This window comes from Solea solea, chromosome 3, assembly GCF_958295425.1.
Source record: "Solea solea chromosome 3, fSolSol10.1, whole genome shotgun sequence".
NCBI lineage: Eukaryota > Metazoa > Chordata > Actinopteri > Pleuronectiformes > Soleidae > Solea > Solea solea.
In genome coordinates, this window is record NC_081136.1 from 7727435 (window position 1) to 7747442 (window position 20008).

At 42.4% G+C, this 20008-nt stretch overlaps 5 protein-coding genes across 6 annotated transcripts; 2 read left to right on the plus strand and 3 right to left on the minus strand.

Annotated features, from left to right (window-relative positions):
* The first annotated feature begins 445 nt into the window (after positions 1 to 445).
* grpel1 (GrpE-like 1, mitochondrial) lies at positions 446 to 3131 on the plus strand. The gene is made up of 4 exons (XM_058625258.1): positions 446 to 600; positions 1463 to 1610; positions 1953 to 2034; positions 2122 to 3131. Exons 1-4 carry the CDS (start codon positions 533 to 535, stop codon positions 2460 to 2462), a joined length of 639 nt encoding a protein of 212 aa, XP_058481241.1. The 5' UTR covers positions 446 to 532; the 3' UTR covers positions 2463 to 3131.
* Positions 3132 to 3904: 773 nt separating this feature from the next.
* Positions 3905 to 10377, minus strand: tada2b (transcriptional adaptor 2B). Its single transcript, XM_058625571.1, has 2 exons — positions 10067 to 10377; positions 3905 to 8529 (listed from the first exon to the last, which is right to left on the minus strand). The coding sequence occupies exons 1-2, from the start codon at positions 10334 to 10336 to the stop codon at positions 7318 to 7320; spliced, it is 1482 nt and encodes a 493-aa protein (XP_058481554.1). The 5' UTR covers positions 10337 to 10377; the 3' UTR covers positions 3905 to 7317.
* A 346-nt stretch (positions 10378 to 10723) lies between these two features.
* ccdc96 (coiled-coil domain containing 96) lies at positions 10724 to 13934 on the plus strand. The gene is made up of 3 exons (XM_058623806.1): positions 10724 to 11716; positions 12608 to 12955; positions 13041 to 13934. The coding sequence occupies exons 1-3, from the start codon at positions 10724 to 10726 to the stop codon at positions 13365 to 13367; spliced, it is 1668 nt and encodes a 555-aa protein (XP_058479789.1). The 3' UTR covers positions 13368 to 13934.
* Positions 13935 to 14011: 77 nt separating this feature from the next.
* LOC131456897 (uncharacterized) lies at positions 14012 to 15995 on the minus strand. 2 transcript variants are annotated; one of them, XM_058625574.1, is made up of 3 exons: positions 15621 to 15995; positions 14404 to 14577; positions 14012 to 14230 (listed from the first exon to the last, which is right to left on the minus strand). In XM_058625574.1, exons 1-3 carry the CDS (start codon positions 15984 to 15986, stop codon positions 14177 to 14179), a joined length of 594 nt encoding a protein of 197 aa, XP_058481557.1. In that variant the 5' UTR covers positions 15987 to 15995; the 3' UTR covers positions 14012 to 14176. The 2 variants fall into 2 exon arrangements, with proteins under 2 accessions (XP_058481557.1, XP_058481555.1); XM_058625572.1 differs by having other exon boundaries at positions 14012 to 14577.
* A 2108-nt stretch (positions 15996 to 18103) lies between these two features.
* Positions 18104 to 18967, minus strand: ccl36.1 (chemokine (C-C motif) ligand 36, duplicate 1). Its single transcript, XM_058625684.1, has 3 exons — positions 18736 to 18967; positions 18528 to 18639; positions 18104 to 18246 (listed from the first exon to the last, which is right to left on the minus strand). The coding sequence occupies exons 1-3, from the start codon at positions 18803 to 18805 to the stop codon at positions 18153 to 18155; spliced, it is 276 nt and encodes a 91-aa protein (XP_058481667.1). The 5' UTR covers positions 18806 to 18967; the 3' UTR covers positions 18104 to 18152.
* Between the last annotated feature and the right edge of the window lie 1041 nt (positions 18968 to 20008).

Genomic DNA, 20008 nt, shown 5'->3' on the forward strand with positions numbered 1-20008 from the left:
TATATATATAAAACATTCAACTTTAAACTCTTTAAATGTAAATGTACACATGGTCAGGGAACACAAAGGGGTGGGTTTTTAGTTGAGATTTAAAAACGTATAACATAAAATCATATTGTATTATAAATGATAATAGGACAACAATGTATAATTCAGATGTTTTAGATGTTAAAGTTTGTGTGTGTTTTTTGACATTTCTCAACAGAACAGCATAACTAAACATTTAATCGCAGGAGAATATATTTAAAAAAGGGAATTAAACTGCTGAAATACTTGAGTCACCAATGAATGCACAAACGTGCTTTTTAAAATTGTCCTTGGTCACATTCGTCTTCACCTTTAACTTCAGCTCAACCAAACTACCTCACGTCGTCAAATTCTTCTCAGACTCTGATTGGTTGGGAGGAGTGGGCGTTCTTCGTCCTGACTTGTGATTGGCTCAAATCACACGCCTGCTCCAGCTTCTGTGCTTGTGCGTCCCGTCAACGTGTTTTTACACCAGGAGCTTCATCTACTAGCCGTTATTTGGAAAATGGCGAGCTGGTGTGTCCGCGCAGTGAGACAGAGCTACTCGCTCGTAGCTTCGCCTGCGTTATTACGGTATAACGACTTTATTGTTAAAATGTCCTTTATAGAAACGCTGTTGTTGTGTTAGTTAGGGCGATGCTTAGCTGATAGCACCAGCTAGCACCACTAGCTTTCATAACGATACACCATGGTGTTTACTATTGACCTTGATGTGATAAATAGAGACCTACATAGACCGTGGTACGTGTGTTGGACTCGCGGTTCAACTCTCAGTGAAGTGGTGTGATGACAGTACGTGACATGTCCTCGCTGCAGAGAGGGATGTATGACAGCTTATGCTAAGCTAACATCTATATGCTCCTCTGTGGCGTTTAACCCCTGAAGTCGTTTTTATAGAGCGTTTTCTGTCCGTCCCGGTTCAGGAGGATGCCGATCCAAACTTCATTATTAAATTCGCAGATTTAACACTTCTTGTGTTGACAGCGAGCGCTCACGCTAGTGTTTATAGTGTCTTAAGTCTTAAATTGAGCTACACGTGAGTGGAGTTTGGCGTGATGTTGCATCATTGCTCCACGGGCTAGTGAGATGATGTCAAGACGTGACATAAGCCACTGTTTACCATTGAATGACAGTTGCATAACATTCTTACTAAGTAGGTTGGCAGTGGTTGTATTAAGCTGTCTGATGTCAATTATGTGACCTGGACTTAAAAACCAAAAAAAGACTGACTTCTGGAGAAGTTAACCACAGTAAACCCTTAGGTTGAGATCTGGTGTTTGAGTTTATTGTGTAAACCACTGTATTTGTTTTAGCACTATACTATTGTATGTACACTGTGGGAACTCACATGGGGTTGACCGTGCAGCTGATCTGTTGTAGAAATGAAATTTGAACATCCTTGACAAATGACCTATCCTGTGACCTTTCCTCCCAGAGCGTCCCCACGACTCTTGTGTACAGCCACCCAGCAGAAGAATGGCCAAGGGTCAGAGGAGGAGGCTGAGAAGACGGAGATCAGTGAAGCAGAAAAAGTCCTCATGGAGCAGAAGTCTCAAGTGGAGGAGCAGCTCAAGGACATGACGGTACGTAAATATGCTTTGTTAGTTTTGCTGGCAGGAGGAACAAGTAAATAACTTAATAACTTTGGGCTACCTAAAATAAAATAATTGGCTAACTTCCTATAGTAGTATGCTCCATTGGTTGTGGGGAGGGGGGGTGTTAATGTCAGAATTGGCATAATTCAATGTTAGAATACATCAGTTTAACATCCTGCAATTTTGATGATGTAAATTCTAAACTTAAGTTCAAGTTGTTTTGCAGCAATGTCATTCAAATTGAGCTACTTTTCATTATCACCTGTTTTAAAAGTAATTTAAAGACGAGAAATATTTGACTCATAGTTTATTTGTCTGCCGTTATTCTAGGAAAAGTACAAGCGGGCTTTAGCTGACACGGAAAACCTGCGGACACGGAGTCAGAGGATGATCGAGGATGCCAAGTTATACGGTAAAGACTTGTTTTCACAGGTTGTACCACAGAAAAATTGTCTTCTGGAATATTAGATTTGATAACCCTTTCTGTTCTCAACACTAGGGATCCAGGGATTCTGCAAGGACCTGCTTGATGTGGCAGACATTTTGGAGAAGGCCACCGAGAGTGTGCCCAAGGAGGAGGTGACGAGCCAGAACCCGCACCTGAAGGACCTGTACGACGGCCTGGTGATGACCAAGGGCCAGATCCAGAAGGTGTTCACCAAGCACGGCCTGGTCAAGCTCAACCCCGAAGGCCTGAAGTTCGATCCCTATGAGCATGAGGCCCTTTTCCACACTCCTGTGGAGGGCAAGGAGCCTGGCACTGTGGCCTTAGTGACCAAAGTGGGCTACAAGCTTCACGGACGCACCCTTAGACCAGCGTTGGTGGGTGTGGCTAAATGATGACGAAACTGTAACAAAGTGGGATTTATTTTGTTGCCTGTGTGATGGAAGACCTTGGGTACAGAAGACACTTTTTTTTCCCCACAAGCCCGTCTTCAAACTCTCCCTCCATCCTGAGGTTCGTCAGAGAGGCAGGAATCTAGCAGAACTGAAGTTTGTGTCTGAACAGTCTTCATTCTCTTTTACCAAATACATAACTTTTTTTTTTTTGCAAGGTTTCAGTTTTTTCATCAGTCATTTCAGACGTCACAGATGGTTTAAAATCATGCACCAGGTCACAGGCAGAGGCTTAATGTCTCCTCCCACTGCCACAAACTGGAAGAAAAATCACTGGAAGAGAAACAATTGAATTATTTTCACTGACATAAAAAGTTAAGCTGAACTGTTGGTATCATTCCGGACTTTTGTTAAAAGCCCTAATTATCTCAAACTTGACTCCTCAGTTGTTGTCATGTTGAATTTTAAGGGTCATTGTGTGGGGGAAAAGAAACAGGTGAGAGATTTTACTTTGTACTGAGGTGACTGCCTTTCAGAGTAAAAGCGTCTCTCCATGATCAGGGTCTGTTCAGAAAACCTCAGTCGCTGTAAATGTCTCCGTGTCCCTGGACACTGACTTGACAATAATCGTGTATTTCACAGCATCACAATAAACTGATCATATTTGAAAGACGTGTTGCTTGTAGTGTTTTGTCTGTCAATAAAACAATCATAAATATTTGATTATGCTCAATGTGTCCTACAGAACAAATAATGAATCTCCCCTTTCCATTTGTACTATTGTTAAACATTAGAGTTGAGTGACTTTGCTTATTTAATAAGGGATTTTTAAATCAATCTGGATTTTAATACTTATTACATACTAATTCAGTTTGGTCTTAGCTGACACAACTGTGTGTGGCTGTATGAAAGTAAATGAGTCATACAATTTATTTGGAGTATTTTCTCTCATGCTACTTCACTGTGACCTCTATTATGGTAAATATGCAAGATGGCACTGAACATGACACTATAAGTATATAAGTCCAAAAATGCTAAGAGTTTTAAAAGGTTTTTAATGCTGATAATCAAAAACTTATCAGCATTAAATGTGTATTATTCTGTAACTGAAAACCAATGCAGCATTTCACTGAGATTAAATAAAAAAATATATATATACAAAAGCTGTTATAGAGAATTACTGAGCTTCTTGAAAGGAAATTTTAAAAAAATGTAACATTCTGAACTCAAATCAAAAGATGATTTTTAAGGACACATTGTTGATTTGAATCTTTTTTTCAGGATTTGTTGACATTTATAAAACTACAGACTTCTGACAGTTCACAATTCTTGGAAAATGTGCACCAAATCTGCAGTAACTTCATCAACACGATGCTCTTCTGTCATTCTTATTGAAAACAAATCTTGACTACAAAAGTGTCAAAAAGAAGCCGGACTCTCCAGAATTATAAAGTATTTGCACTTTTAATAAATCTCCATACAAACCTCATCATGTGCAATGACAAAGTAACAGGACAGCAAAACAGCGTGAACAGCATCGCACTGCCCACGAGATCAAAGACAGCTCAGAAACATGCCACCACTACACCCAACGCTTCACAAGATGATTCTTCAAAAAAATATATAAAAATGTCACAAAATACTGTACATTTCACAGGTCGGTAATTATATCTTCTTCTTTTTTTTCCAACTTATCTTACAAAATTATTTACATTTGGTGACATTAAGGAACCACACCCACCCCGACTTTACAAAACAATTCTCTTTGCGACATTTACACCAAAATTAGGAACGTTTGGTAGCACATGCAGAACGACACGACCCTTTTTCTTAACTTACTGAAAGAGAAATAATTGAGAAACCATTAAACAGCTTCAGCTGAAGGTCAGTGCCGTTTGGTTTACAGGCTGAAAATGAGCACCTACTTTTTTTTTAACTTTTAAAATGGCCAACAGCAGCGGGGAAAAAAACCTGCTTAAGTCTTTATCATCTTAAGAATATATTTGTTACTTCCTCTCACTGTTTGACAGGCTTTTCTGGCTGGAAAACAGAAGTTTGTGAAGTGTCCACTCTGCTGCACCAAACTCCATCAGCTTGCAGGAACACACCACTGCTGCCTTGTTTGACTGTGCGTTCCCATTATACCTCATAAATCTGGCCTCAAAGAACCTGAACTCAGGTGGAAACGTTGTAGAGGAGCATGACAGGTGTTCACAAAGGTCGAATAGAATAAAAGATTCATAAGTCAGTGAAAATATCAGAATTGTGCTTTCGTGAAAACATCTGGGCGAGATGTTAAAGAAGCCAAATCCACAAGCACATAAAGGTTTGGAGGACAAAAAGATCCGTATTTATTATAGCGCTTCAACTCAAAGCTGCTTTACACAATAGTTTTGCTATTCACCCATTTGACTCACACATTCACACGCATGAGCGTGGCTCCCTAGGCTGAAACATCTCCACCACTAAACTACCGCAGTGCCCCACTATGTGGATAGGGAAGCTTTAAAAAAAGACCCCCACTTGTGTATTTTCTCAATTAAGGAAAACAAAAAAGTCAGTTTTCTACTTGAGTTGATGTTATTTCGGTTTATTGTGCACTTTCAATCTGATCGAACCACAGCAGTAGAATTATGAAACGGTAAATGAACCACGTTTTTTGACCGCGACAGTCCTAATAAATAATACCTAGAGATATTTTCTTTTCTTTTTTTAAATGAACTAGCATAGCTCTTAGGTTTACAGTGAAGCCATAATAAAAAAAAAAAATGGATTCACATTTTTCATCTGGGTACAGAATGTCCTTATGAAAGTTTAAAATTTGAAAATAAACTCGTAAGCACTCCCTATTGGACAGACTGTGTAACGACAACACAGTTTCTGCATCACCTCCAGTATCTAACAGTATCTTTGGCATCTTTTTCTTACTTATTGGCCAAAGTTTGACCCACATACTCCCATACTGACACCTGTTTAACCTATAATAAGCTAAGCTAACTTATCAGTCCGACTAAAACAATGCTGATGTTGATGTTGTTGAGCTCTGATGAAAATCAGGCAGCAGAAAGTGCTCAGTCACACGAAAGCTGCTCTTTCTTTTTCCTTTCCCTGTGACCAGGATGACGGGTGGGAGAACTGAGTTTATTTATTTAAGTTATTTAAGAGAGAAATAACTTTAATTTAATTTAATTTAATGTTTTTAAAAGCGTGGTTGTATGAGGAACTAACACAGCACTGACCTAAAACACAGACGGATGCGTTAGAAACCGCTCTCTCCGCACTCCAAATTCCATACAGAAGATTTAACATGACGCCACACACAGGGGCAATTGATTCCACTGGCACCTTGATCAATGAGTGCAAAGGTGACCCTTTTCCAACTTTTAAAATGCTTGTTTCCAATTTACGTAAGAGACACAAACTTAACAAACAAGGCAGCAGAAGACCAGCAGCTTCTGAGCTTTTGCAATCTAAAAAAACACCTATTTTTTGTACGGTACTTTGGTGCAGGGGAGTGAGCACTTTACAAACATCAGTTTCCAGCCATAAAAGGCAGACGAATGCAACCATATACTAAACAGAGTCTATATTAGGCTTTTAAGCTTAAGCTGTTTTCCTTTGTGTCCGCCGCTGGCAGCCATGTTTTTAGTGAGAGCAAGCCTCAGAAATCAGAAAATCTTGATGAATTCCCAGGAGGAAATTAGGTTGTTTTTTTTGTCCCAGGCTGGTTATCAGTCAGTGCGTTTACGTGCATGTTAATAGTCCGATTTTTAGTCGGACTAAGACAATAATTAAGTTTTCTTAATGTCATGTAAACACGTTAAGTCTGACTAAGACCGAGCTAGTCTTATTCAGACTAACATACCTGGACAATAGTCCAATTACCCTGGTCTTTGACCCGGAAGTAGAAGAAGACGACATATAAACTGCAGTTCTGTTACCGGAAAAGAATAAACATGATGGCATCGGCAAGAGCAAAAGCTACGTAGACGAGCCACTTTTGGACTGATTAACATGTACAGCAGGTGCGAACATATAGAACCACAGCATGACCCATCTCCATTTCACCGTTTGCCGTTTGTTTTTCTGTGACGTAAAAGGTCAAACAGGAAACTGATTCGATACGCACTAGCTTATAGAGAGATACAGCACTACCTACGGAGGCGGAGTCAGATGTACAAAGGCCAATAAATCTCCTCCGCATGTATACTCGGACTTGGCGAGTTGTCCGCTCGCCTGTCTTAGTCGGACTACGGCCTTAGCTTGACTCAACTGTGCATGTAAACATACTGAGTGATGGCAGTGCTGACCGTCAATGACTCATACGACCGCTCTTCAAAAAACCTGAACTACACCTTTAAAAAAATGTACGAAAATTCAAACAAACGGCCACTTCTGATGAAAAATTACCAAATGCAGACAAAATTCACAAACCCCATCAGTGATCGTTTTGATCGTAGCTGCAAAAAACCTTTGACTTCCGGTGAATGCCATGTTTTAAAACACTCCTCAACGAATGAACCTCTTGTGTCACTGCAGCGTCGTCGCTGCAATTACCGAATACTTATAGCAGTGTAATTAACATCATGAAGCAACAACGGGAACACAAATGTTCTGTGAATGCACGTTATCACATTCCGACCCCGGCCCTTTTCCAAATGGAAAAATAAAGGCTTTATTTGCTCCTTGCCTTGGTACGAAAATAGGATTTTCTTTTTCCCCCCAGCATCCTCTTCTGTAATTTACATATTCACAATGTCACCTTTGAAAAAAAAAGGGTGAAAGCCAGTAGTTGTCGCGACGTCGCCAGAGTTTATAGCAAACCAACTGTCAGCAACTATCTGTCTCTGACAGAATGCTAAGAGGCGTCTCGGGAAATCCAGCCACTTTCTGTGAGGAAGGTGAGAATGCGCTTCTTGAGGACTTTGTCCAGGTAACTGGGCAGTCGGCTCTTGGCGGGGATTCCTTGTCGCTTCTGCAGGTGATCTTTGATGATGATGGTTTTGACAGTCAGGTAACGCGCTGGGCTGAGGTTGAGAGAGTTGCACAGCACCTTCTCTCTGTCCGACAACAGCTCAAAGCCCGTCAGATTCTCAATGGCGGCAAACTCGCCATCCTTACCTTCTTCTTTGATCCCGCCGCCTACTCCCAGACCTCCGGTAATGCCCCCTCCGACTCCAGCTGTGCCCCCGAGTCCAATCCCCGATCCGAGTCCTCCCCCTCCTCCGCTTCCTCGTTTGGACGTGACCACGCTTTTGTTCTCTTTGCGCTTTTCTCGTTTGTGGCGCGCTGCTTCGTACTCGGCAGACTCTTCCAGGCGGATGATGCCATTGCGGCGGTACCGCTGCAGCTCACGCACCTTGGCTCTCAGCACACGCTCTTTATGCATGTTCTCAAAGAAATCTTCAAACTCCCGATGGGCCATGAACTGACAGAGCCCGCGCAGCCTGACCCGCTGATCCTTCTCTTCCTTGGTGATCTTTCTTTTGGGCGTATTTGGAACAGAACTCAACCCTGCAGCTGCCGTGGAGCCCGATCCCGCTGTCCCACCGCCAGCACCCACACCGCCAGTAGCACCGGCAGTGCCCGTGACCCCCGGCGCTCCTGGTTTCTCCTTCTCCTTGTCTTTCTTGTCTTTCCCCAGGAACACGGGCACCAGGTTGTAGTCCCGGGCAATGTTCTTACGTCTCTGGCGTTCCCGAAGCTTCCGCACATACATGTCCACATGCGCACGTTTCATTTCAATTTCCACATCCTCGTCGTCGTAGTTCACAGAGAGCCCGCTGATGAGCTTCTCGGCGTCCTGGTCATACTCTATCTCATAGTCGTCACGCAGCGGCATGTAGCCCAGCTGCTGCTGCTCCGGCAGGCTAATCTCCAGCGGAGGAAGAGGAGTGGTAAGGCTCGGCGACAAGGGGCCCCCGCTTGGGCAAGTGTGGTCAGTTACCCGGTTTGGAATATTGTCGGGGATGCAGGCCTTACCCAGGTTTCCATGGACGTACATAGTGACGTAGTGCTCCATGACTTCCTGAGGAGTCCGAGATGGTCCAACATGAGCTGCCATGTCCTCCTGAAAGACACAAACGGGAAGAGTGAGCTTTTAAATTATACAGTTTGGAACATGAAACGGAAGAAAAGCTGATCAGTGATATTTAAGTAATTTCTTGGAGAGAAAAAAACTCTTATCCTGGCTCCTCAGATCTAACCTTTTATCTACCCGACTATCTTTTATATCTTTTGATTATCAAATAACCAAATAAAAAGGTAGGTGCTATGGTTTCAGGTGATTTAAAAATTAACAATCTCAGTTTGTTTTTCTGGTTCTTTTTCCTGGCACCTTAATTGAAAAGTCTGGTACATTTGATTTTGCCACTCATCACCAGCTGTTTTCACATGAATTCATTGTAAAACATGCACTTTTACACATACACCAACATCATAACTGTGTTACAGAGATACAGACATACTGCAGGATAACTCACTGGTCATTAATGCTGTTGCTTCTAGTCAACTTTGACTTGTGTTGTGCACTTTTAAGTGAAACTACTGTATGTGTTTGGATGCAATGATGATTCTCACACTAAAGGAATGTGTTTTCACACGTATTTTGTTCCGTACACAGTCAATTTATCCGGATAAATCTTCTACTATCCATTATTATGTTTTCTAAGAGCATTTTCTCGATACATTTTGGACTTTGTACCTCAAGAGCTGTTTTGTCTTGTGGTCCTTTTTTCTTATTTGAAAGCGTCAGGTCTGGTGCATTTTTTCGCTACTCGTCAGCTGCTGTTCTAACATGTTATTAACGCCCATGTTTTGCACTTTAAAACGTGTAATTTAACACTTTTCAGCTACATTCTGAGACAGCTCCTCTGTGTAAACTGTCCACACACAGTCACAGAGATAGGAAGAGAACACTCAAACAACTTTTTCATCAGTAGGAAAAGAAAATGTCTTCAACCTTTCCAGGTCATTAATGTCATTGTGGCAAGCCAACTTTTACTTTTATGTACTTTTAAACTAAACTGTTGTAGGTGTTTGGATGCAATGGTGATTCTAATGCTATAGGAATGTGTTTTTATATGTATTCTGTCCATTTATCAGGATAAATGATCTACTATGGTACAGTAAAACAGATTAATATCCATTATTATGTTTTCTAAGAGCATACGTTGATTAAATTGAAGTTTCTAGGTACATTTTTGGACTGTGTTCCTCTAATTCCTGAAGTGCTGTTATGTCTTGTGCTCATTTTTCTCCTTTGAAAACGTCAAGTCTGGTGCATTATTTCGCTACTCGTCAGCTGCCGTTCTGACATGTTATTAACGCCCACGTTTTGCACTTTAAGCGTGTAATTTAACACTTTTCAGCTACTTTCTGAGACAGCTCCTCGGTGTAAACTGTCCACACACAGTCACAGAGTTAAGAAGAGAACACTCGTACAACTTTTTTCATCATAATGAAGAGAAAATGACGTTTTTTTTCCCCCCTCCCAGAAGGTCATTAACGTTGTTGCTACGAGAAAACTTTTACTCCTGTTTCTACTCGAGTAAAACGTACGTGAATGTGTGTTTTACAGGTAAAAAATAAGTTAAACAGCGATGTACCCAGTTGCCAAATCCATATTGCTCGATAGCATCGAGTAGCGACTGCTCTTCCCTGCTGGTCCATCCTCCCTCTGCCTCGGGACCCCAGAGCGAGAAGCGACCGCCGTCGACCTGCTGGTAGCCGTGCCATCTCCGGTGGTTACCGATTTCTGCCCCCGCCGAGAAGCACTCCGGACACAGCTCGATATCGGGGCAGTCGGTGCACCGAAGCCGGAGGTTGGTGACATCTGCGAGGCAGTTCACGCAGTACTTCTTGCCCAGGTCGGCCATGTTGCCTGGCTCCTGCTTCTTGTTGTTGGAGGCAGAATTGCGCGCATGCGCGGTGCGCTCCTCGCGGCCAGCGCGAGCTCCTCACATCCTGTGTCGGGTCGCCGGTGATTGGTTCCCCGAGTCCAGTTTCCAGGACAACCGAAACAAAACGAACATTTCAATTGACGACAGAAATGCAGTAGCCGCACAGCTGTAGAGAAATCAAATAAGTTTGTTTCCTGTTTGAAAATGGAAGGAGAGAAGAAGGACACAGAGAGGGAGACAATATCAGAAGATTCCTCCAATAGAAAGGACACCTCACTGATTCCTGACATTGGAAATGAAAAAGACGAAGAGAACGAGGCGAAGAATGACACAGAGAAGAGGGAGTCATCAGAAGATCCATCCATGAAGGACACTTCACTGATTCCTGACATTGGAAATGAAAAAGACGAAGAGAACAAGGCGAAGAATGACACAGAGAAGAAGGAGTCATCAGAAGATCCATCCATGAAGGACACTTCACTGATTCCTGACATTGGAAATGAAAAAGACGAAGAGAACGAGGCGAAGAATGACACAGAGAAGAAGGAGTCATCAGAAGATCCATCCATGAAGGACACTTCACTGATTCCTGACATTGGAATTGAAAAAGATGAAGAGAATGAGGTGAAGAAGGAGACATTGGAAGCTCCATCCATGAAGGACACTTCTCTTATTCTTGACAAAGGACGTGAAAAAGATGAGGAAAATGTGGTGAAGATTGACACACAAAGGGAGACAAAAGAAGAGTCCTCCAACATGAAGGATAGTTCTCTGAATTCTGAAGAAGAAGTCACAGCTGAAGTAGGTGCATCTCATGATGAAGTCTCTGAAAACTTTGAAAGTGTGAACGTCCCCGATGTGGCTCCCACTTCTGAGCGAGCAGAGAGCAGCAGAGATGATGTTCCCTGTGTGGACGACATCACCACAGGTCAAGAGTTGGACGAGGAGGACAGAGAACAACCAGTGTCCCATGAGGAGGGCAGTGATCGTGATGGACCTGCCAGGCTGCATCCTGAGAGTCCTGCACAGGAGGCTGAAGAAGACAAGTCATTTGCTGCTGCTGAAGACATCACCTATGAGGAGACCAGGCAGCTCCACCAGGAGCTGTGTAAGGAGAGGGAGAAGTCCAGCCAACTCAACAGCCAGCTGCAGGTGAAGCGGGCAGACTATCTCCGCAGGAAGGCCCGGGACGACCCCCAGCCGGAGAGGGAGACGCCTGTGTCGGAGCAGCTGCAGGAGTACGAGCGACACGTGAACGTCCTCGGTGAGGTGAAGCAGCAGCTCGCGGCTGACGCTGAGACCATCCGGCAGAAGACGGAGGAGCTGCGGTTACTGTCCCAGGAGAACCTGGACAAGGTCGGTGACAGTGTCAAAGTGAAGAACGCTGCCTGACCCTCCTGTGGGTCATAGTTTGTGTTGTTAAAAACATGCCATTCAACTTTCACACTGCATATTTACATACATGTATACAGTACAGTATATACATTAGAGGTAGAGGTTCATTTTCAGCTTCTTAAATGTAAATATTCTCTGGTTTCTTTGCTCCATATAACAAAGAAATCACTAAAACAGATTTTTTTTTTGTTTTTGAGGGATTTTTTAAGTGGTTTTTAAATGGTCCCTTATCTGTGCAGGAGGGGGAAAAAAAGAAGCACAAGGCATCTACACATGCTGCGACACTGAGCTCGGTGAATGTGACCTGAATACTGACACTCAGAGACCACAGAGAAAGAAAAAACATCTTATAATGTTTTTAAAAATTTAAAACAATACATTTAGCAAGCACTATAATAATAATAACAATAATAATAGACATGGTGTTGTGTGTTTATTGTAAAAGGCTTGTGCTTTTAATCTTGTATGTCATAATGTCGTAACAAAATGTGTGAAAACATAACTGACATTACCAAAAAAGTTTCAATGCTACAAAAAAAGACTTAAAATTGACTTTGGCTACCAAAATCTGTTAATAATGTCACAAAATGTTAAGATGTCACAAAAAGTATGTCCGTCAGTGTAAAACGAAAAACCTTAAATATGATTTTTAAGTCATCAGGTCCTTAAATAAATGGAAACATGCAGGCTCACCCTTGTGGCACCTCGAAAATAAGTCACTAGGACTGTATGTTGGTGAGCTAGTCAACATTTTCAAGTCACAATCAGCCGTTATATTGTCCCATCCCTTGTGTCACAGTAAGAAGAGGTTGTGTATGTCATTACAGTGTCTTTTTTTTTTTCCATCCTCAGGCAGAAAGTGAGTGGCAGGCGTTCATGACACTGAAGCAGCAGGTAACCGTGGCGACGCTGAGCCGATCTCTGGGCAAACAAGAGGCTCAGACCAAAGTGGAGTCGACACTGGCAGCAGAGCGGCTCCGGCAGGACGAGCTCGTCAAGCTGCGCCTGAGGCACATCAAGCTCAAGACGAAGATCCACAGGCTGGAGGCGGAGCTCCGAGACGTGGAGGAGCACGGCAGGGACCCCCTGCAGCTTCAGTATGAGCAGCTGCAGGCCGCGAGGCTGGAGCAGAAGAAACAGGCCGAGAAGCAAAGCGAGGAATCGATGAAGCTGCAGGCGAAGATCAGCAGCGGCTTAGAGGTGAGCGTCAAAGGACTGACGCAGGCTGCGTCCAAACACGTCCTCCACCAGATAATCACATGTGTTTTGTGTGCCCGCGTGTCAGGTCCTGACCAACGTTAAGGAGAAGCTGTTCTGGACGCAGAGGGACGTCCAAGCCAAGCGAGAGCAGCTGGCAGAGGTGGAGGCCATGGTGGCCAGGAAGAGGGACATCCTGACCAGGATGAAGCAGGCACGCAACAGGCTGCAGAGAGACAACCAGAGGCTGAAGGAGAGGCGAGGACTTCTGGGGAACAAGGTCCTGCTCCGGGACTTTGAGGACACCGTGGACGCCTCTGACGTCCTGAGGGAGCGACTGGAGATGCTGAAGTGCCGCCAAACTGAGATTGTCCTCGGCTGTGCTCGATGGAAGAAGCTGGAGACAAATCCATGAAAGGACCGAGCAAAGGGACTTAAAAGGGCTAGTTTCATCGTAGAGGACAATGCTCCGTTTAGTAAAAAGGTTAGAACATAAACTAAGTCACATGATCACCTAACCAGATCCGGGAATCAGTTTATGAAGCAATTAGCATTTTTATGTGATGTACAACGTGCTTTACACAATAAAACCAGATCTTATCTTTTGGTAATCTGCAATGTTTGAACAAAAACAGCACTAATAATAAAAATAAGAATAAATCTACACTTTTATTCTGGCATTTCTGTTAAAAAAAATGGATTTTTAAATCTCTTGGATTGAATTAAAACCCATAAAATTGTAACCAATGGTTCACATGAGGTTGCATGATCTCCTGTTAGACTCCTGGTCAGTCAGTAGATGGTGCTGTTGTTCAGTAGTGTGTGTTCAGACATCCGAGTGTAGCGTCCCTCCTAATCAAAGACGTATTTCAGATTATTTCTTTCTTACCTTACCTTAATGGCTGTGAGTATTTATGAAAGTGAAGAATTGCAAAGATGTCTCACTGTAATCACGATATGACAATAAAGAACCTTAAATCTTTGCCGTAATATCTTATACTTTTGCTACCAGTCCTGTGGGAATAAAGCAAAGAGGCAACACGTTGTCTTTCTGTTAGGTTTTAATTTGGCAAAATGAGCAAAGCCTTGAGAGGAGACCATGTGGCTGCCCTGATACGTCAAAGGCCTTCCAAGGCCGTCTTTGTCACGAGTGTAGCTATACCTTTGTGACGATGTTTGTGTACGTACACAGATGCTACTGTGAAAGTGTCATTATGTAAACTACTAAGGCAAGTGTTGGACAACTGAGCTCTCTAGATGTGTTCTAGAATGTTCTACCTCTACGCCATCTTCTGGAATTGGAAAAACTCCCAACACTAGCCAGCCAGTTCTAGATGTTTTCTAGAGAGTTCAAGAAGAGGAAGTCAGGAGATATATATAGGCGGCTGTAATGAAAGACAACTTTCAATTGTGTGGCTCAGTCCAACGACTTGGTAATCCTCCCCTTCCACGTTAACATCTTCCTCCTCGTCCTCCTCCCCCTCCTCCTCCTCCTCTCCTGTTGAGGAAACCTCGTGGTAGGACTCGGAGTACGCTTTATCCCTCATACACTTCCTGCCCGGCTCCAGCGCGGCGTATTTCCTCTTCCACTCTTTCTCCTTCTGCTGCAGCTCTTTCACGATCACCTGGGGAGACAGAAACCTGGTGTGAAAACCCGGAGAGCAGCACGCGGTGTCTGACACACACAAAAATCGGAGCCGACAATCGCGTAGCGCTCCATATGTTCACTGTGAGCTAAGGCACCGAGGCCATTCCAACTTGTAATGTAATGTACGGTTTGAGCAACACAGCCCAAGGAATTGTACCATCGCCATTTCTGTCCACCCTCTCAGGAAAACAACGTCCAAAAAGCCAAAAAGGTAGACCTGGTTGAGATCTTTGAAGGATTACGTGACCGATATTACCTGCAGGGGGCTTACAATAGCCTAAAACGCCGTTCCCGGTCAGACCGAACATTTTTTGAATTATTTTTTATGGGTTGTGGCCCCGCCTTCTGCCCTATGTCAACTGGGATTGACACCAATGCCCCCTATGACCCCTCATGTGGAGGATAAAGGGGTAGAAGGTGGATGGACCAATGAGGGATTTTACGGGTAATCTCTGAAAGACGGGCTTTGCATGTTGCAAGCTGTACGCTGCTGCGAATTCAGAACGACTAACGGACAAGGTAAGGCAGCTTGTGCACGGGGTCTCCATCGAGCAAAAGTCAAATATTTAAAAGAGCATTTGTCTGTAAGGGCAGGCGTGAAAGTCTCTGCCAAGTCATACAGTAGATGCGGATCATCCGTTGGGGCGACCCCAAGAAAGGGAGAAAGGAGAAAGAAAAGTTAATCCCAGAAAAAGTAGTTGAGCTGGGATTAGCTCCAGCTCCCCTAAGACCCTCATGTGGAGGATAAAGCCATAGAATTAGATGGAATGAAGTTGAATGTTATGGACAAATTCTGGGCAATGTTTCGTGAGCTTTAGTGCGAGAAGAACATTAGGACTCTTAACACAAATGTTGTCTTTATGGAGAGGGAGTAAAAATGGTGGTAGCTACAAGTTCCTGGAGATGCAGCTCATCAACACACTGGAGCGGTCAGATATCCCTTCATGTAAAAAGCCTTTGTCGGCTGTTCTTTCTAAGGGGGAACATGTCTTTCAATTTAACTCCACAATGGCATTTCACCTTGTGCCTGCGTATCACGGCCTCCACGTCCGTCTTCATTCGGGACATCTCCTTGTCCTTCTGCTGCAGCATCCTCAGCAGGTCCATCACCTTGACTTTGGCGTCCTGCAGTTCGCTCTTGAACTCGGCTTCAAGCTGCAGCAGCTGTTCATGATGCTCATGATGCCCCTCGCAGTGGTTCACCAGGGGGTCGCTGTAAAGGGCGTACCGGTGATGTGGCACCTGCAGCGCATCGAGGACGTTGTTGGTCCTGATCTCGATGTGGAGGCGGTTCTGGAGGTGGTGGATTTCCTCCCTCTGCTGGTGGAGCTGCAACCTCAGGTCGGCATTTTCTTCAAGCAGGCCTCGAGCGTTTCTCGTATTCATACTGTGTCGTTCAACAGTCAAAATAAGGAACTGCAGTTGGCCGTCGATACGGGATTACTGAGAATTCTAGGCCAGTTCAAAGTAAACTGTAGATGATGTCATGAAGATCAACCTTTGATCTGTGCATGTGTCCAGATTTAATGTTGCATTACTGTCTTCCCTTGGATTGTTCAGAGATTAGGGATGTGGGAATTGGACGGAGAGGTTAAGGGTTAGGTTACGAGTTACATTCCGTCTGTAAAAAGCGGTGGCCATGGTGTACAGATCTTTTGGCTTTTATTTTGAAGGCAAGCCATGTGACGCATAGACCGTTGAAACTGTGAAGCAAGGAGTTGAAAAACTCTGTGTTAATAGCATAGTTTTGCTATTAAATTCAGTGTTCTGGCACGTTTGCAAGTTGTTCCAGTGTTGTACGATAATATTTTTCAAAGTACGATCATTTTAAAGTGACAGTGTACGATAATTCTGTATTTTCCATCCGGCAACACTGGGTTAAGGTAAAGGACAGGGGTCAAAGGGGGCAGTGATGCAACATTACATCAGCAAAGTGCTGCACGGCACCAAATAAAGGTCCGGATATACAAGGAAAGAGTAGAATGCAGCATATTAATCGTTTGAAATAAATAACTACCGTGCCAAATGACATGAGGTGCAGGTGCAGAGAGACACTGATGATGCAGCATCTCATGATAAAGAAACAAAACCAAACAGGAAGTGCTCGTCCACAGAGCCGCAACTCGGTGAGTTCGCCTGCTGTGCCTCATGTTTACCCCACCTCAACATACAGATACTGTCACTCAAATGTCCCAATTTTGAACGCTCACTAATAAATTGTCCCAGTTTCTAACCACAGTCAAACCAAAACTGCCCTCTTTCTTTTTTGTGGGTGGACAAAAAAAGAATAATTTTACCACCTTCACTTCCAGAACTGGGCGTGTGAAGAAGCCGGAACTTCCTGTCGTTGAGCAGGGTCCTGGACTACTTCCAGGAGGACCGAGACGCCATGCGGGCTGAATGGCTCACGTGGCAAGAGGAGGCCCAAGAGCTCGCACAGGGCCTCCTTCAGAGGAGCAGAAGTGAGTTTGCACATTCTAGAACTATCAAACTATCAAACTCTGGTGACCGTCTAATCAATAATGGTTTTCCTCTTTGCTACAGAGCAACAGAGCTGGCTTTGAGTCCTCATTGGGCAGAACTGCTCGAGCTGGAGCGGCAGATGAAGGACGAGCAGGACAAGATTTGTGCTGTAAGAGGAAACGTACTGAAGAATGAAATGAGGGTCCAAAAGATGGTGACAGGAATCGGCTCCTCCCCCAAAACCTGAAGCAAGTAACAAGGTCCCAACAGAGGGGAAAAAAAATGAAAAACCTACAAGTTATTTTACTTCACAAAGGAAAATATTTACGCTATTTGGCATAAAATGATGCAAATGTGTCCTGAAATGCAGCCTCAGCTTTACTTACTACGCTACACATGCTGGTTTTAGATCAATTAAAAACTGAATTTTATATGATTATGTAATAATACTTTCATTTTAACTTCTTCTTTTTTTTACATATGAGGACAGTTGGTATAAAGGGCGAAGAGGAAAGAAGAATTTTATTATTTTATATTGTTATATTTATACTATTAGATTAAGTCACTTGTCCATCGTCTGAATTTCAGAGGAATAAAATAACATTTTCTGCTTCTGTTTTCATGTAAAAGTTATAAAATGTAGTGTAGGCTTGAACTCATTTGCAGGTTAAAGTTTCAGTGAAGGAGAATTTGTCCCGACCAGTCAGTGTCAACTCAGCATTACCAAAGAAAATCTGTTCATTTTACACTCACTGCTCAAAAATATATAAAAGAAAAAATTTAATTTCTACTATTTTAAACATAGCCAATCTATTAATCAGAGAAGAGACACACAAACACTTTGTATGATGTTCATTCTTTTATTATAATTGTAAAATAATGCAAAGCATCTGAAAGACAAAGGAGCAGACGCTCAGTGAGCGCAGCGTGGTGATTATCTATTTGCGGGTTTGCACATTCAAAGGGAAGTTGTACATTTTAACAAACAACTGTCAAAATGTTTCACAGCATATGATTTCATAAAGCGACCAACACCTCGGTACATTTTTATATTTATTTGATTTCTTATCTTCCAGACAGGAAACCACTTTAAAAGGATTTTTCGTCCAAATCCTTCATGATGCCCTGAACCCACTGCAGGTTTTGATCCACACAGATGGTCCTCTTTTTTTCTGTCACAAGACTGGATTAAAAAAAGAAGATTATTTGCATTTATATCCATATTATATTATTAACAATATGTTTAAAATGATTTTTTTAAACTAAGTGAACTTGAATGTTGCACATAATCACTGCAAAACATAGACAAATACTGTAAGTATAATTTATGATTCCAACTGAATAAAAAAGATATTTAAAATATTTGTTGTGCAAGAAATGTGCTATTAAATATATCAACAGTATTTTTTTTATAAATTATACTAATTTAACATATTGATAATGAGGTGAACGTGCAGAACTTACATGACTCCAGTCTTTGGACACCGGAAATCAGTCATGTAATATGAAGAAACCACGCTCCTCTTCACCCTTCTCGGGTAAAAAGTGAAGCAGCAGTCGTTGGGGCCCAGTCCATCTGAAGAGAAGCATATAAAAACATTAATGCATCACCAGCTCCTCCATAGACATTACAACATGATATTTCAAGAGTAGAAGTAGGAGGCCAGCTTACTGCTGCAGAGCACAGAGGAGAGCAGAGCAGCTCCCAGGACGCACAGCAGAAGGATGTGGAGGCTCCTCATGACGACCTGATGTCGATCTGTGGAAGACGATTGATGATGAACACGACTCGCTCGCTCTTTAACAGCAGTAAAGGGCTTGTGAGCAAAACATGGTGCGGGGTCGCATTTATTATTAAAAAAAGAAAGAAAAAAAAAAGTGTCACCGGTGGGGAAGAAGGAGGGAGGGAGAGGGAGGATGTGGTTTCTATAGATTTCTGTGACACAAACTTTCCACTCTGTGCAGACACGGTGCTGATTGCAGATCTGTGGTGGAAGAGTCCAGAGATGATTAAAGATCATATTTATGTATGTGTGTATATGTATATGTTTATGTATATATATATATATATATATATATGTATATGTATATATATATATATTTTTTTTAAATATTTTATATATAGACACATACATGTACATGTATGTGTGTATATATGTACATATATACTTTTATATATATATATACACATATATGTATATATATATATACACACACACACACACATATATACACATATGTATATAAATATATATTTATATACACACATATATACATATATGTATATATATACACATACATATACACACAAACATACATATACACACATACATATTTGTATATACATACGTGTGTGTATATATGTGTGTATATATACACATATACACACACATTTTATATATATATATATATACACATACACACACATACATACATATATACATACATAGGTAACATAAAAGGTAGAGAGGGAGCATGTTAAGATAATAGGGTAGGTAGCAAGGTGCCTAGGTAAGATAAGGGTAGGTAGGGAAGTAGGCAGGTCGCTCAGTAAGGAAAATGCAGACATGTGAAGGCAGGCAGATGCTACGACACAAAATGGCCACCGTAGGTAAGTTAAATGTTTCTTTTCCTCATGGAACACAATCTTAAGCAGATGCTGGTTGAATATGTACAGGTCTTTATTTTAATAAAACCATTGTTTATATACATTTCAAGTGAGATACAGTAGCATGGTTGTCTCCGTGTGTGTGTGTGCGTGTGTTACTCCTCTACAGCACACACGCCTAATCAGGAGAAAGAAAACAAAGACAAATCAACACATTCAAGACTTTAAAAGGGAATCAAACAAAAACGTACACATCAGTAGGGTTCAGTGGGATGAGCGAGTCGTGTACTTTGAGTGGATTTGGTCTCTGACCACTGTGGATCACGTACAGTGTGTG

Excerpts from the sequence above, each read along its gene's own strand:
- ccdc96 (XM_058623806.1), top strand. The coding sequence starts at position 10,724 with ATGAAGGACACTTCACTGATTCCTGACATTGGAAATGAAAAAGACGAA. Across the intron at positions 11,717-12,607 it reads CCCAGGAGAACCTGGACAAG|GCAGAAAGTGAGTGGCAGGC; the intron begins GTCGGTGACAGT and ends TTCCATCCTCAG. Across the intron at positions 12,956-13,040 it reads AGATCAGCAGCGGCTTAGAG|GTCCTGACCAACGTTAAGGA; the intron begins GTGAGCGTCAAA and ends CCCGCGTGTCAG.
- grpel1 (XM_058625258.1), top strand. The coding sequence starts at position 533 with ATGGCGAGCTGGTGTGTCCGCGCAGTGAGACAGAGCTACTCGCTCGTA. Across the intron at positions 1,611-1,952 it reads AGCAGCTCAAGGACATGACG|GAAAAGTACAAGCGGGCTTT; the intron begins GTACGTAAATAT and ends CCGTTATTCTAG. Across the intron at positions 2,035-2,121 it reads CGAGGATGCCAAGTTATACG|GGATCCAGGGATTCTGCAAG; the intron begins GTAAAGACTTGT and ends TCTCAACACTAG.
- ccl36.1 (XM_058625684.1), bottom strand. The coding sequence starts at position 18,805 with ATGAGGAGCCTCCACATCCTTCTGCTGTGCGTCCTGGGAGCTGCTCTG. Across the intron at positions 18,640-18,735 it reads CTCCTCTGTGCTCTGCAGCA|ATGGACTGGGCCCCAACGAC; the intron begins GTAAGCTGGCCT and ends GCTTCTCTTCAG. Across the intron at positions 18,247-18,527 it reads TGTCCAAAGACTGGAGTCAT|TCTTGTGACAGAAAAAAAGA; the intron begins GTAAGTTCTGCA and ends TTTTTAATCCAG.
- LOC131456897 (XM_058625572.1), bottom strand. The coding sequence starts at position 15,986 with ATGAATACGAGAAACGCTCGAGGCCTGCTTGAAGAAAATGCCGACCTG. Across the intron at positions 14,578-15,620 it reads CCGTGATACGCAGGCACAAG|GTGATCGTGAAAGAGCTGCA; the intron begins GTGAAATGCCAT and ends CTGTCTCCCCAG.
- tada2b (XM_058625571.1), bottom strand. The coding sequence starts at position 10,336 with ATGGCCGACCTGGGCAAGAAGTACTGCGTGAACTGCCTCGCAGATGTC. Across the intron at positions 8,530-10,066 it reads AATATGGATTTGGCAACTGG|GAGGACATGGCAGCTCATGT; the intron begins GTACATCGCTGT and ends TGTGTCTTTCAG.